This window comes from Solanum lycopersicum, chromosome 10 (assembly GCF_036512215.1).
Source record: "Solanum lycopersicum chromosome 10, SLM_r2.1".
Lineage (NCBI taxonomy): Eukaryota > Viridiplantae > Streptophyta > Magnoliopsida > Solanales > Solanaceae > Solanum > Solanum lycopersicum.
In genome coordinates, this window is record NC_090809.1 from 27,584,519 (window position 1) to 27,599,830 (window position 15,312).

Here is a 15,312-nt window from a genome sequence, read left to right on the forward strand (position 1 = left end):
AAATAGCATAACAACATTCTTCTCTAGAGTTTGGATTTTTTTTTTTAATTCTTTTTAAGAAAGTACCTTATATTCTCATTTGATTTGCTCTTCGTTTATTTAGGATATGTTTTCTTATTGAGATTGTAGTTGTCATTTTCCAAATTGTGCTTTAGACTACACTTCATTAGTTCCATTAAACATTCATCTTCACTAATGTTCTCCTCTATTGAAGATTTTTCAATAACACGAGGAGTCCTTGTTTACCATTTTCTCAATCATTATAGTCATTGTAAAATAAATTTTACGTTCTACAACAATAGATAGCATTTTCTTTTTTGAAGAATAACTTCTTTAAAATTTCATCAAAGCTAGTGTTGTAAGATTTGACAATATGCTTTCTCATCTTTACAACCATAATCATCTTTGTCTTTTCTTGAGTTTCGTAAAATGAAACCTTCTCAAACATCATTTCATCATTCCTTTCTAGGTTATAATATCCATATATTTACATGACTTAAATATCTATAATATCCATATATTTACATGACTTTTCTAGCATGTATATCATTTCAAAATGGTATCATCATTTAATTCAATTCATTCTCACTTAATTTAATTACATGTATTCAAACATACAATTCTTACATTAATATCCTAAATACATGATTTAGTTAAATTCATATATCATACAAATCATGAACTCTTTTCTTTCCCAGGATAAGATTCACATATTTCAACAAGTGATATAAACACAACATAATTTAAATATGCAATTTGAGGCATTAACTTTTGTCATGCTTTATGCAAGACTTTAACATGGCATCCTTGAATGGGCTGCTGCAGTTATAACCTGATCGTGAATTTCAACCAACACATTTAAATATTCTCTGAGTTATATATGCATATCGAATTTGTAGAGTTTCAAAGAGTATTACCCCAAACTAATTTCACATTCTTGTACTGCTCTATTGACCTTTAGTTGTAATGGAACACATGATTCCTTTTCTAAAGTATGTACACTGCAACATCCTTCTTCTAATTTTATGCTCTCAGTTTCTCCATTAACCTGAGAAGAAAAAAACAATTATTTTGTTCTTTCACACAATCCTAATATGAATAAGTAAAAAAGGCATCTTTGTTTTGTAGTAAGATAGTACCTTGTTATGAAGTAGTGTATTCTGTTGGTGGATGAGAGTAAGCTTGTTAGACATTTCCACATTTTCATGACCAATAAGTGCACTCTGCAAAATATTGCATATATGAGTACTTAGTATATATCAATTTTTTTTTTATATTGGAGTCACTAGAGTACTAATATCGATTACGAACCTTTTGATTTAATTCTTCTATCTCATCAGTTAACATCTTTTCCTGCACAAGTGTGACTCCATGTTAATTATTGAATCTTGATGTCTTCCTTGTAATATCTAAATATGTCATTTAACTTGATCTCATTTTACATTTATGCCCTTCAACTTTGGATATGCACAAGTAGACACTTAAACTTGTATAAAGCTAAACAAGTAGACACATGAGTCCTACGTGGCACAATGCACGTAGGACAACAAAAATGATATGTAGGACATATGTTCAATTTTATACAAATTTAAGTGTCTACCAACTTTGGAAATGCACAAGTAGACACTTAAACATGTATAAAGTTGAATAAGTAGACGCATGAGTCCTATGTGACAAAATACACGTAGGACAAAAAAATGATATGTAGGACATGTGTGTTTATTTGTTCAACTTTATACAACTATAAGTGAGCAAATCCAAAGTTGAAAAACATAAATGTGATTTGAATCCAAGTTAAAGGGCCCATTTATATATTATGTTGTTAAATAATATGTCATGGCATACAATAGTGATATACTCACCTTTTTAATGCGGATATTCTTCAAGCTCATCTCCATTTCATTCTCTAGATTATCAAGATCACTTATTTTCATGCCAGAAAGTTCTCCCCTCTTCAATCTCCTGCAATATTTTTCATTTTAATATTGCTACTTGTACGCATTTTGTACCTCTAATCATCACCGCCTAATTTCTTCTTTTCCTGGGTCAGGAGAGGCTCGGCAGTGTTAAAAAAAGACATGTGTCTTAGGCCTCCAAATTTAAGGAGCCTCATTTTTAATAATAATAGGTTATAAGTCATTATTTTTTAACTAATATTGAGTACTATTTGTAGAAAAGGTAAACTTTTCATGAAAATGAAGCAATTCTTAGAAGAAATTTGACATATTTGGAGTACTATATCTGATGAAAAATAATTTAAAATAGGAATGATTATATTATCAATTGAAAACTAGATGAAATCAATTGTATAAAAGTTATTAACAATTCAAATTTAAAGCCCCTTTTAATTTTTGCTTTAGGCAACTAATATGCTTGAGTCTCTCCTTTCCTAGGTCTTTGCTCATAATCAAACACAATCAACATAATAACTATTTTTTATTTCACTGTTAGTTGACTTTTTGTCTTAAATATGCCTTTTAATTTGATTTTAGCTCATATTTACACCCTCCAACTTTGAATGTGCACAAGTATTTAAAATTTGAATAAAGTTGAACAAATAGACACACGTCCTATGTGACATCCTATATAATAATTTTCATCCTATGTGTATTATGTCATGTGTAACTCGATAAAGTGTCTACTTGGGCGAGAACATAATGATTGTTAATGTAGAGTACGTCCTTTTCATCACTAAGATATGATCTTTCATATAAAAATTCGTCACCTAGTTTTAGATGTTCTTAATATTTGTGACCACAACCAAAGTTGAATAGAATTATCTATATGCATGGTAAAATAGTTAGAATGTCATGTTATAATTACTACTTTCACTTATAAGAATTCCACTAAATATTTTGACATAATGTGCATATATATTAGAATAACTTCACTAAACATAACTTATTTAACTGAAGGGGATTATGGATGCTCTTGGCAAATGTAATTTGTGAAATTACCAGTAATTTTCGTGAAGATCATCCAATTGTTGTCTCAGCCTTTCTACCTCCGTTCGCCAGAACTACAAATTAAGAAAAAATAGCTATTAACAGTATTATTGAGTGAAGCATTTTTTTAATCTGTTATAATTTTTTTTTTAAAATTGATTATTTTTTAAAAAGTAACAAATAAATATATAAATCCTAAAATAAGTTAGATGGATAATATTCATATCTTTAATATAAGAACATATCTTAGTAAAGAGTTTTAAAACGGATTGACATTGGAGATTAAATTGGATTCAATTGTGAATTCTCTTAAAATGGATTGGACTTGAATGAGTTGAGATTGAACTCTATCAAAATTTTCTTGAGCCCAATTCTTAAAATTATAGGAGTGGACAGGTTACCGATGTTTCGGTTATTTTTTACAACCTTAGCAACATCTATAAAGTACATAAGATGTAACCACAAATCTCTTATTGGACATGTGGATAATGAAATTTAATTGTATTCAAAATTGTAGAAAATAAATATCATTAAATTTAAAATATATTACTCTAGATAAATGAACTAATACAATTAAATAAATTATTCAAGTATAAACAATATAATTTAATCAAAATCCAATTTCATTTATCTAGCCTATTAAAGTCATCTTATCATAGAGGTCTAGTTTGATGTCACGTGTCAAATGGTGTGGCATGTCAAGTAAATTGAATGAGCCAATAGGATCATGTCGTAGATCAAAATGCCATAGCATATTGCCTAATCAAATTAAAGGTCAATGGATATACACCATATGAACAAGTGACATGTTCTGACCAATCAAACATGACCATGTCAACTTCAATCTGATTGGTCGAAAATAATTTATGTTCATCACAGCTCTTTTATTTCACAACTATAAAAATAAGTCTTTATAATCTAGAAAAGACTTTAAAATACTAACAATAAGCCAAAGAAAGCTCGTGGATCAAATACCATAATTTCACTACAAACTACAAACATTCATGCACTCAAGCATTTCTCTACAAGTTTTAGAGATCAAGACGAAGAATCATATAAAGATCAAACACCCTTGAACTCAATCGTAAGTCAAGATAAAGACCATCAATTAAGGATCAAGCTTCAATCCCATGAATTCTAGTATAAGTCAAGATCAAGTTCATCAAAATATAATATCAGGATAAAAATCTTTTAAACTGGGATTTAAGCAATTTTGATGATTGACAAAGAAAGATGAAATACGTCAGTCAACATGGTTCGAAGGTACACTGTCATAAACAGATGAATTCTTGAAATCTTTCAAAATAAATAAATACAAGAATATAGAAATAAAAAAATAAATAATATTTTCTTGTAAGGAATCAGACTAGTGAAGAATTTAAGAAAAAGAATCTATGCGTTTGATTTGAACAAGGAATCTAAAGAGGTAAGGTGTTTTACTTGAAAAAGGAATCTAACTTGAAGTAGAACTCTTCAAGTTACTGCTGAATTGAAGAGTTTTAGTTCGACTACAATTTGTCAGAATCAATGAATATGATTTGAAGAAGGAACCTAACAAAGTAAGGAGTTTAAATTGAAGAAGAAGTGTAACAGAGTTAGGAGTTTGAATTGAATTGAAGGAGTGTAACGAAGTAAGGAGTATGAATTGAAGATAGAATCATATTTGAAGTAGAACTCTATGTCAAGAGAGTTCAAGTCAATAAAGAGTTTGAAATGAACAATAGCTCTATGAAGAATTGTGCTTAAATAGAGCTGAAGTTGTCTAAGCTGAAGTCGTCTAACATACGACTGCACTTATATAGAAAAAAGAGCAATTAAATAATAGACATCGTAAGTGCTATCAACGAACTGAAGAAAAACCTCAAAGAACCTGGTACTTTTCGAGAGCTTATGTGTTAAAAGTTTTTCTTCGATTGAGTCTTGATTTAATCTTAGTTTAGTGAGTTATAAACTGAATTAGAAGTGTTGTCTTTAGGCTATGATAACTCCAAGAATTTGGAACACATACCTTGGATATTTGTTTTGAAGGTTAGGATTTAGTGTTAGTTCTTAGGATTACAAGAGTTGTAATCTGAATTCATAACTTTAATGTCAAGAATTAGAATTAGTTCATAGGATTGCAAAAGTTATAATTTAAATCCATAATTTGAAGTTAAGGAATTAGGGTTAGATCTGTAGGTTGAAAAGTTTGTAAGCTATTTTTTGTGGAGGTTCAGTGATTTAGTAAAGTTGGAGTTAAATTTTGTAGGTGTACATGTCGCGGTTTTTTACACCTTTTGAGTCAGGTGTTTTTCACGTAAAATACTGTGTTTTTACTTAATGTTCTTACTGCTTTGTTGGAACGCGTTAGGCATTCTATTACACACTTAGGTGGAAGTTAAATTAAATAAATTAATAGGTTATGCATAATAATAATCTGAATTTATATTTGGAAAAGAAGAAATAAGGATTCCATTGAGATTGTAAGTTGTAAAATTACTATGATTATTGCAAAATTTTCAATCTTAACTTTTTTTTTTCGACCCAAAGTTACTATCTACATGGCCCTTTTTAGTCAAATCCTGTCTAGATCTGTGTAATGAACAAAGTAACATTGAAAGAAAATTACCTTGGCTTCTATTGTGGGTGTCAACAAGCGATAGTGTTCCTTTTCTTCATCATATCTTTGAAATATTGATTCCATGCTAAAAAGAAAAAGCTAAAACATTATTAGTCAAATGAACATGTATAACTCTTACCGTATTTTTGATTTTCTTGAATACACAATGCCAAGATAGATTAAATGCAAAAACTTATGATATTTGGTGAGGAAATTAAGAAAATTATATCTTGTGGAGACATTAACAAGAATATCAAGATTATACAATAAAGTTTACACATAGTTTCAAAGACTTTATTAAAGTTTAGACCCTTTTACCAAGGAGAGGAAAAGCTTGCTAAATACTATAAACTTATATTGGTGGAGTTGTTCTCACATGAAAAATCTTCAATACAAAAAATTCGTCATGAGAATGGGAAGAAATATGAGGACCTCATCATCAACTTGGAATTCAATAAGGTCATGGATGATACTGAACAAATTAAAAGAAATACAAGGTTCACCGAGTACATAAGATGGATTAAAATTCAGGACAATATGCTTCGACAGAAATCCAACATAGAATGGAATAAAGAGGGAGATTTTATTGCACAAAATGCTCCTTCAGATCTATTAAACAGAAAAGAAGCAGCAATGCGTTATTTTCATAACCTGTTCATTGAAAAAGAGAAAAATCCTAATTTTGGAGTTCTCAAGCACATAGATAGAGAAGAGAACCCTCTAACTTTGTACAATTTTGACCTATAAGTTTATCTAATTTCTTTAATAAGATTAATCATTTCTAACATCTTGGCTATTAGACTGATGATAGTTTACTTCCTAAATTATCATCCGATAGTCAATTGATAAGTGGTAGATTTGCACTCAATTAAATTCTATATTATGCCCCCACCTGATCAGGGAGTCTTGATCAGGAGCAAAGGTCCTCTTTCTGGCTAGAACATTAGTACATAGACACCTCAATCACTAATTAGCGCTTAGCCGCTGACTACTGTAGATGTTGAATTCAGCGGAGCTATTAAAATACTCTCTTAGGTTGTTGTAGCATAGTCTCGGTGTTACGACATAGTTTTCCAGAAATGGTAATTTGCATGATTCAGTTGGTACTTGGAGGATTCAGTCGTGAGTTTCTCTACATGAATCCTCCAGGTCAAAGGTTGAGGAAGACCATCTAAGCATCATTGATGAGGTGAAGAAAATACTAAGGGTGATGCATACCAACGAAACATAGGGGTTTTAACTTTCAAACTATCAAACACTTGAAATGAACAATGAGATTTTATTTGTGGGGAAGAAGCAACCTCTATTGAATGAAATAGTTTTATGGATGCTTTACTTGATCCATTCTTGCCAATGTAGTTTAGTGAAGCTAAGGATAAGGAGCTCGTGAGTATCAAACAGGAAGAAACTAGTGTTAAAGAATATACCTTCAAGTTCATTCAGCTATCTCAATATGCTATTGAAGTGGTGTAGAACACGAGGGAAAGGATGAAGCATTTTGTATCAAGAGTGGAAGGACGTGTATCTAAGGAATGTGTTGCAACCATGCTTCACATGCAAGGATATCAATATCTTCAGACTTATGGTTTATGTCGAACAGGTTAAGGTAGAAAAGTTGTGTTGGATTGAGAATGATTTTGATGGTTGATGTTCCATAAATGAGGGAATACATGAAAAGAAGAGGTTCATCCAACATGTTCCTAATCAAACAGAGTCCTAGTGGGATTAGGAGAAGAAGTCTTGATCTGGCAAAAGAAAGTTATGGCGATAGAAGGATAAGGCAGTGGATGAAGCATAAAAGGAAACTCAAACCTACAAGGGAAGGGAAGGAGTAAAAGGTCACCCACTTCGACAAAAAGAAGGAGAGGTTTAGTACAAGGGTAGGGTTTTCTACGGAGAAGTTTGTGCTCTTAAATAGAGAGATAGATGGTGTGTTTGGCATGATGGAATGTATTTTCGATTTTCTCATGTTTATTTGAGTTAAATGTTTTGGAAATTTTTTTCAAATCAATTCATTTTTCTCATATTTAAGGAAAACACTTTCCTTTAAAACTTAAGGAAAATATTTTTCAAAACTCTCTTCCAATTTCAAATTAACTCCCCCTCCCACCCCCACCCCCAATCAAAATAAATCAAAGTTTGTTTTAAACAATGTTTAGCTTCAATTTTTTTTACACCACCCTCCCCCCTCCCCCCCCCCTGCCCAAAACAAAAAAAAAATTAGAAAGTTATTTCTAAAAAATGTTTCTTATTCCAATTTTCTTCTTTTTTTTACCCCCGCAGTCCACCCCCTCCCCCCAGCTTCCCCCAGCCCTCCCTCCCATCAAAAAAATTTAAATTTATTTTTAAAAAATATTTTCAACTTCAAAATTTCATTTTTTCACTCCTATCCTCGACCTCCCTCCCCCCTTCCCCAACTAGCCTCCACCCCCCCCCCCCCCAAAAAAAAATATTAAATTTATTTTTAAAAATTATTTTCAACTTCACAATTTCATATTTTTGGCCCCTTCCCTTGAGGCCTCTCCCCTCCTCACCCACCCCCTACCTTCTATCTCAACCCTTAAAAAAAATTTAATTTATTTTTAAATAATATTTTCAATTTTTATTTTTATTTTTTTACTCCTACCCTCGACCTCCTCCCCTAACCTCACCCTCACCAAAAAAAAATAAGTTTTTTTAAAAAAAAAATATTTTCAATTTTAAAAATTATTTTCTATTCAATAAAAATAAAAGATATTTCTCAAAAATATTTTTAATTCATAAATGAAACACTAAATATCTTTTTCGAACTAAATATGAGAAGATTAGTAAAAAATCTACATGTTCTCCATGAAAACAAGAAAACATGTCCTTCCTACCAAACACACACTCAATCATGACACAATTAAGTAAGACAGAGTTCATAGATTACAGAGAGTTGTGATTGGAGATTTCAAGGTGCTTCGGAAACAAAGAAACAAAATTAAAGAACTTGTTCCATATGATTGATTTTTCTAGTTAGGTAGTTTTGTTTGTTGGTTTTTGAGTTATTGTCTTTTTTATTCCATAGCTTAGGCTAGTTTTCGAGTTGCGGTAACTTGAAGTCTCGGAGAATACAAATCTTGGGGTTTTGTGTTGGAGATAAGAAATTAGAATTTAGTTCATAAGATTGTAGGAACTATAATCTAATTTAGTTTGAAGTTCAGAGTTATTAGAAGTTGGATTAAATATTACCATATTGTTGTTTTACAAGCTTTGCAACTCTAGCTTGCAATAACAGGGGCCGCCCCACAAGGTCAGAGTGGGTTCAACGGTCAGCCTCCATTCGAGTTATGTTAGGGCGAGCAACCCTAAACAAAAAAAAGGGAGTCTTCTGATTTCCTTCTCCTATTTTCTTTATGCATTTCATTCTGTATTTGGTCTGTTTCAAACAAAATGAGAAAAAAGGATCTTGTCAATAACATAGCTCTTTCTTTCCTGGTCTCCTTTTGAAGGAGAGATTTCACATTCCTAATCGTGATAGGGTTCGTTAGAAGATTTGGGAGGTCTATTCTAACAAGTCCAGGTCTGCCAACAATGGGCTAGTCATCAGAAGTCTGTAATGGTAATAGGACATTGTTCCATAAGAGTTCATCTGGACTAGTCTCATTGTCAGCCAGTGGACCAACACCCAAAGTCTGGTAATGATAAAATATTTAAAGCATTAGGCTCTCAATTTCATAAAAGTGTTGCGCAAGAGTTCACTTACCCAACGAAGGGCAATGGGGGATTTTAAGGACAATTATTTGAACAATTTTTGTTGTGATTATACAAAAGATGAAAATTTAGTTATATGAATTGAATCCACTTTTATTTGGTGGAGATTCCCACCTAGTAAACTACTCTCTCAGCAGCTAAATTTTTTAATCATCATATTTATATTGAATAACCTATAATTGTTAACGGGCTTGAAAAATAATTTGAAATAAGTAGTTTATTAATGCTAAAGCTAAAATAGGAAAAATGAATGCTAAAATAGACAAGTAAAATCAAATACTAGATTATTAATACAATAATTAGAAGTGAATCGATCTAAGGAGTATACATAACTTGAAGCAGTTTTTGAATATTCACCAAAAATATTGGTTAGAGAGGTAGCAAATGATACAATACTCATATCCTAATCCACCCATTACAAATAAGATGACAAAATATTTCACAAGAAAAAAATTAAAGAAAATAATGATGAATACGATAAACATGATGAGATAGGGAAAACTACGATCTGAAGACTTTAGGTGGATTAATCTAACTTAAGATAAAATTTTAGTTGGATTTGAACTTTGGTCTCGCGGATGGTATCTTTGGCCTAGAGCAGCGGCAAAGGCACTCCTATTTTTCGTCATAGGTGCACTATTGATTACTCCACATCTTAATTTCTGTCACTTTACCATGATAGATATGCCTGATTGATAGATGTATAGCTTGCGTAAACGACTAACATTAAAATAAAGTGTAATATATTGAATGAATATTTTTGTTTTTACAATGAAATAAAAGAAGATAAAGAACCTGGAACTTGAATATTCATAGAGCCGTCCAGTATTAGAAAAGATTGCGAGTCCAACTTCAGCCTCACAAAGGATTGTTAGTTCCTTCGCTTTCTTAACTAACCCACTTTTACGTTTCGAAAATGTCACCTGCCTACTTGCTGGATTCTCAATTCTTCCAATCACAATTTTTCCTCTTGTCATAATTTTAATTTGAAGTATGGTTATCTATGTATTTCACCAGATGTGGTTGTTTTTAGACTATTGAATGAAGAAGGATTGCCAAAATTATTATACTATATGTTTAGGTACAAAACCACTTACCCTGTTTTGATAAAACCCTATATTTCAAAAGTGGTTTATGTGAGTACGTATGAGATGACTTCATAACCAAACTTAATATATATGTATACAGACAAAAGAGTTGCTTAATAATCTGCCACTTATAATACAATAATAATATTTCAATGATGATACCTTTGTTCCATAAATGATAAAGTAGCAAGGCACATGAACCAAATATCTTACTTTGTTGAACTTTTGCATTTTTAGGGTAATCCTGTAAATACAAGGAGACATACCATGTGATAACATTAAATTGGAATAAGTAAACATGTATATATATTAATAACCAACATGCCTTATCATCAACACATGTTTTTTTATTATTGATATAGAGGTTTGCTTATTCCTTCCACTTACGGTTAAAGATGTTACCATTTATAAATTAAAAAAATATATTTAACCAAAATGTGTATTTTATTTGTTGGTGGGCATCAAGAGTTTATTGAAATTTACAACAATAAGAGGGCCATACATGCATACATATATTGTTGGAGTGGCGCGCACCGTAGTCCGACAAAAGTATAATAAGGATTACTTGGGAAATATGTATACATAATATATTGATTAAGTATATATTGCAAACCACTTTTTTTTAAAATAAATTTAAATCTCGATAACAATAAAGCGGGATGGATGAAGCGGATTAATCTTAAGTCGCAAAAATTAAATCCGCCCCCATAGATCTGCTTTTGCATAGGCTTAAAACCACTGTCCTGGTTGCTACCTCTAAAACCATCCCCACAATTGAGATCCATATTTTAACAGCACATACATATTGTACAATAGCTTAACAATACTATAATTTCTTGACTTTAAGGATATTATCAATTAACTGTCTATGTTTAATTAAATTAATATTTACTGCAAATAGTGATGCATGTGGATCAGCGGGGAGTTAGGCGAGATTCATGGGTTCATACAAACTCGATAGCTTTTTCTTCTACTCTGTATTGTTATTAAAAAATAAATTAAATATATGTTATTAATTTGTGAACCCTAGCAAAAGCAACTATATATGGAATAGTATATATAACTTGTCCTAATGCTAATTAGCTATATACTCTTTCCCTTTTTATTATGAGATTATGAAAAGTGGATAACCTTTTCCATCCAAATGCTGATTAGCTATATTCTCATATTTTTCATATATTATTATGAAAACAAACATAACATGGTCATATATATATATGGATGGGCCAAACAAATTGTAATTACACTTTAATAGATAATTTTTTCTTAATAAAAATAAAATAGCACCAATTATGTACATGCTGCGGAAATCAAAAGTAATACGAGAAGTAATGAAGAACATTCTCCAAAATGTACATTTATAGAGCAAGAACTTAGACATGAAACTAATGGAACATCATAACCTGTAATTTCATCTTTTAAAGCTCAACACTCCTGAGAAGAAACTAATTAAAGCTATGGGGTCTTCTAAAGCAACCTATTCACCACAAATTATGGTAACTGTAGCAAAGTTTCTCAAAATGTGGATTATGGCTGCTAATTCATCTCTATTTTGGCTTTCCCTAATTGATGCTTAGAGCCAACAGGTTTGACTTAAAACTTATAAGTTAGAATTTACGATTTTTGGATTTTTGGATTTTTTATTATTTTGGTTTAAACATAAGTGTTTACATGCACATTTTAACTTTACCCAATGTAAAAATTAAACAATACTCTGTACAAGATTTGTGTATGTTTGATTGGTATAGCAGAATGAAATTCACGAACTTAATAATTTGTTCCAAGTCAAACTTTAAATCTAAAAAAAAAATAGTATAATAGACAAACTAAATATCCTTTGGGATTTTTTTGAAGTCATTCTCAAAAAATAAATAGTCTGTTGTTTTTCTTTTTGTTTCTTCTTTTCTTTGTTCTTTAAGAGTGAATTACTATTTTAAAGGGAGCAGATGATACATTTAAATCATGTAACTGTTCTCACTCTTTTTCACAATTATACTTATCTTCTTCTTTAAAAACTTATGTCGTCAGGTCGGATCCATATGGGCAACTCATGACCCTCAAAAAACTTATATCTCCCACTTTGCATATGGTGGACAAGACTCAAGTCAATTCGACATGAATTACTCAAACTTTCATACAAACTCAAGTCAATTTGACATGAATTACTCAAACTTTCATACAAGTAACAATTCGTGCGATCGGTGAGCATTAAAAGCTTACCTATTAGGTTTTACATGCTGTATATAGGAATTCAATCACATGTGGAAAGAATTCACTACTAATATGAGGACACTATTAATCACAATAATCCAGACTTCTTTCACTACTTCTGTATTGCTTATTTATTCTCTTATCCTCTTAAAGAGGTAAACTAGAGTTCATGTTTGACTTTATGTAGACAATTGCACTCGAGCGTAATAGTTGTCATTTGTATAAAAGTTAGATTAATCATTTTAATCATCTTCTCTCTCTACTTGAATATATTTGCTCCATATCAACTATTTTTCTAGACATTTACTGTATTGCTGAATCACTCATGGCTTTTAGTAACACGCTAAAGTAACAAAAATGATCAAAACTTTTAGAAACAATAATAGGTCAAAGGGTATCCCAATTAAATTAACTTTTCGGGGTCTCACACAATAAAGAAGTAGGGAACCATTCTTCATTACCCCATTTATTGCTTAACGCACGTTGTATGAAACACGTGGTACGATGTTATAATCTTATATTAGTACATGTGTCTCATTCTTTTATCATTCAAACATCATACAGATATTGGTCTAGACAACTCTAGATCTCTTCCCCGAGCATCTCTTTACAATGATCTTCAACTTCATTTTCTTAGAGATACTCTTATCTGGCTCATAAAACAACTCATAATATGGCAGTGAAACTTCTCTCTTCACGTTTCTCGATAAACGAGGCGACTGCTCTTATGAGAGACACAATATCGCGACTTGTTTGACACATTACTTCTTACAAAATATCACATGCATATTATATCAATGGTATTATATATAAGAGAATACTATAACAATCAAGTTACTTTAGAATACTGAAATATCATCAAATCATATAGAAACATAGAGCCTTAACATGTTTTTTCAAACAAGTCTCTAGAGATGACCTTCGTAAAAGGATCAACTATATTTCATGTGTAGGAGTGTATTGTAAAGTTGTTTTCCCACTTGTCATTGCGTCTTTGAGAAAGTTATATTTTATGTCAATGTGTTGACACTTAGGATCATTTATGTATGTGATAGACTCTTGACTATCACAATGTAGAATAATAATGGGACCCTTAGAAGTCCTTGCAATACTCAATCGGTCAAAGAATCTCTTTAGCCAAGCAACCTCTTGTAGTGCAGACGCACAAACCACGAATTCAAATTCCACGATTGAAAAAGTTGTACAAGTTTTCTTCTTACTTTTCCCTTCTTACTTTGCCATGAAATAGCACCACAAATTAGTAAGACAACATAACCGGATGTTATTTTTATAACATTTTGATCACCATTCCATCAACATATGTATAACCTCTTATCACGAATCAGATCAACTATAACACAATGTATGATCCGTAATCCCCTTCAAGTATCAAAATATTATCTTTTACCATTTTCAATGATATTATCTAGTAGTGGATTGATACAAGTTAACCAGACTTAAGGCATAAAAAATTTATGGGCGAGTATACATTATAGCATACATCAAAGCCCAAGGACAATTGATTAAGGAACTCGAGACATGTCTTCCTTTTCTTTTTCAGTCTTTGGACACATTTCAAGGTTTATAGTTTCACCTCTTACTACACGAATATCCATGAATTTGCAACCATTATTTTATAAATGTTCCAATATTTTATTTATATAAGCTTTTTGAGATAAACTAAAAAATTTCTTAGAATAATCTACTTGGATCTTAACACTAGTATTTAGTCTGTTTTACCCAAATATATCATATCAAATGATTTTGAAAGCCATGAATATACAATTTTCACATACTATAAGTTATTTCCATCTACTAAAATATCATCAACGTAAAAAGAGAGAATAACAAAATTTTTGTTGGATTTTTTCACATAAATGCAACGGTCTTCATCGATCATGGTGAAATCCAATGAAATCACCTCCTTAAAAAATAATATACCACTTCCTTTATGTAACAATCTTTTTCCGTTGTTATAGAAAATCCAACAGGGAAAAATTTTGGGCCGAAAACTTTTTAGTAGTAACTTGAAATTTCCCAACTTAGTCCATATTTGAATGATATCGGAGTTTGTGAGCTCTAGGGAAATATGGTAACACATGAGAGATATAATTGTGAATTTCACCATATGATTATATAGCTAAGATGTTAAGAAAACTGTACGACTTTATGAAATTGATTTCGGGCAAGTAGAACTCCCAAAATTGATCTTAACGTGAGTATGTATTTTTTATGTGTTGTGAGATGGATGTGTGTTGTGAAATGTGGATCATAACTTTTAATCAGACTTTTTTGTCTCCGTGAAAGCCGCTCTGGTAATATTCCTGCCGCTAAGTGATGTACCGTGGTTTCACGGTATTTTTAATGTTTTTTACTTAAGTTTAGTGTGTGTCCAAAAGCCTTTTTGTATTGATTTTTATGTAAGTTTCTCCTTATTTGCAGGAAATCTATCCAAAGATGAACGCGGAAGTTTTTGAGCGAGAAATGCAGAAGATACCACCTACGGAGCTTATGACGGTCCGGCGAGCTTGTGACGGTCCGTAGGTGGCATCGTAGAGAAGCTGCTGAAGGAAGATGGAGAAGTCTGACCTAGTGTGGGATTACGCAAGTCCATCACAGACTGTCATATCCACGACGGTCCATCCTGCTAGTTCGTTATAATAATCAGAGAGTAGTCCTAGTTTCCAAATTCCAAGAAGTTTAAGTATTATGGAACAGAGACCCTCAATGGAAC

The 15,312-nt window shown here is 31.4% G+C and overlaps 1 protein-coding gene across 1 annotated transcript; it reads right to left on the bottom strand.

The window, feature by feature from the left end:
- Window positions 1-549: 549 nt before the first annotated feature.
- On the bottom strand, window positions 550-10,349 carry LOC101246774 (MADS-box transcription factor 23). Its single transcript, XM_004248919.5, has 8 exons — window positions 10,075-10,349; window positions 5,554-5,629; window positions 2,958-3,019; window positions 1,863-1,962; window positions 1,312-1,353; window positions 1,140-1,223; window positions 918-1,048; window positions 550-832 (listed from the first exon to the last, which is right to left on the bottom strand). Exons 1-8 carry the CDS (start codon window positions 10,254-10,256, stop codon window positions 826-828), a joined length of 684 nt encoding a protein of 227 aa, XP_004248967.2. The 5' UTR covers window positions 10,257-10,349; the 3' UTR covers window positions 550-825.
- Between the last annotated feature and the right edge of the window lie 4,963 nt (window positions 10,350-15,312).

Bases quoted from the DNA above. Each gene is read 5' to 3' on its own strand.
- LOC101246774 (XM_004248919.5), bottom strand. From the start codon at position 10,256: ATGACAAGAGGAAAAATTGTGATTGGAAGAATTGAGAATCCAGCAAGT. The intron at 5,630-10,074 runs GTTCTTTATCTT...TTTTCTTTTTAG, and splicing joins TATGAATATTCAAGTTCCAG to CATGGAATCAATATTTCAAA. The intron at 3,020-5,553 runs GTAATTTTCTTT...CTTAATTTGTAG, and splicing joins CACCCACAATAGAAGCCAAG to TTCTGGCGAACGGAGGTAGA.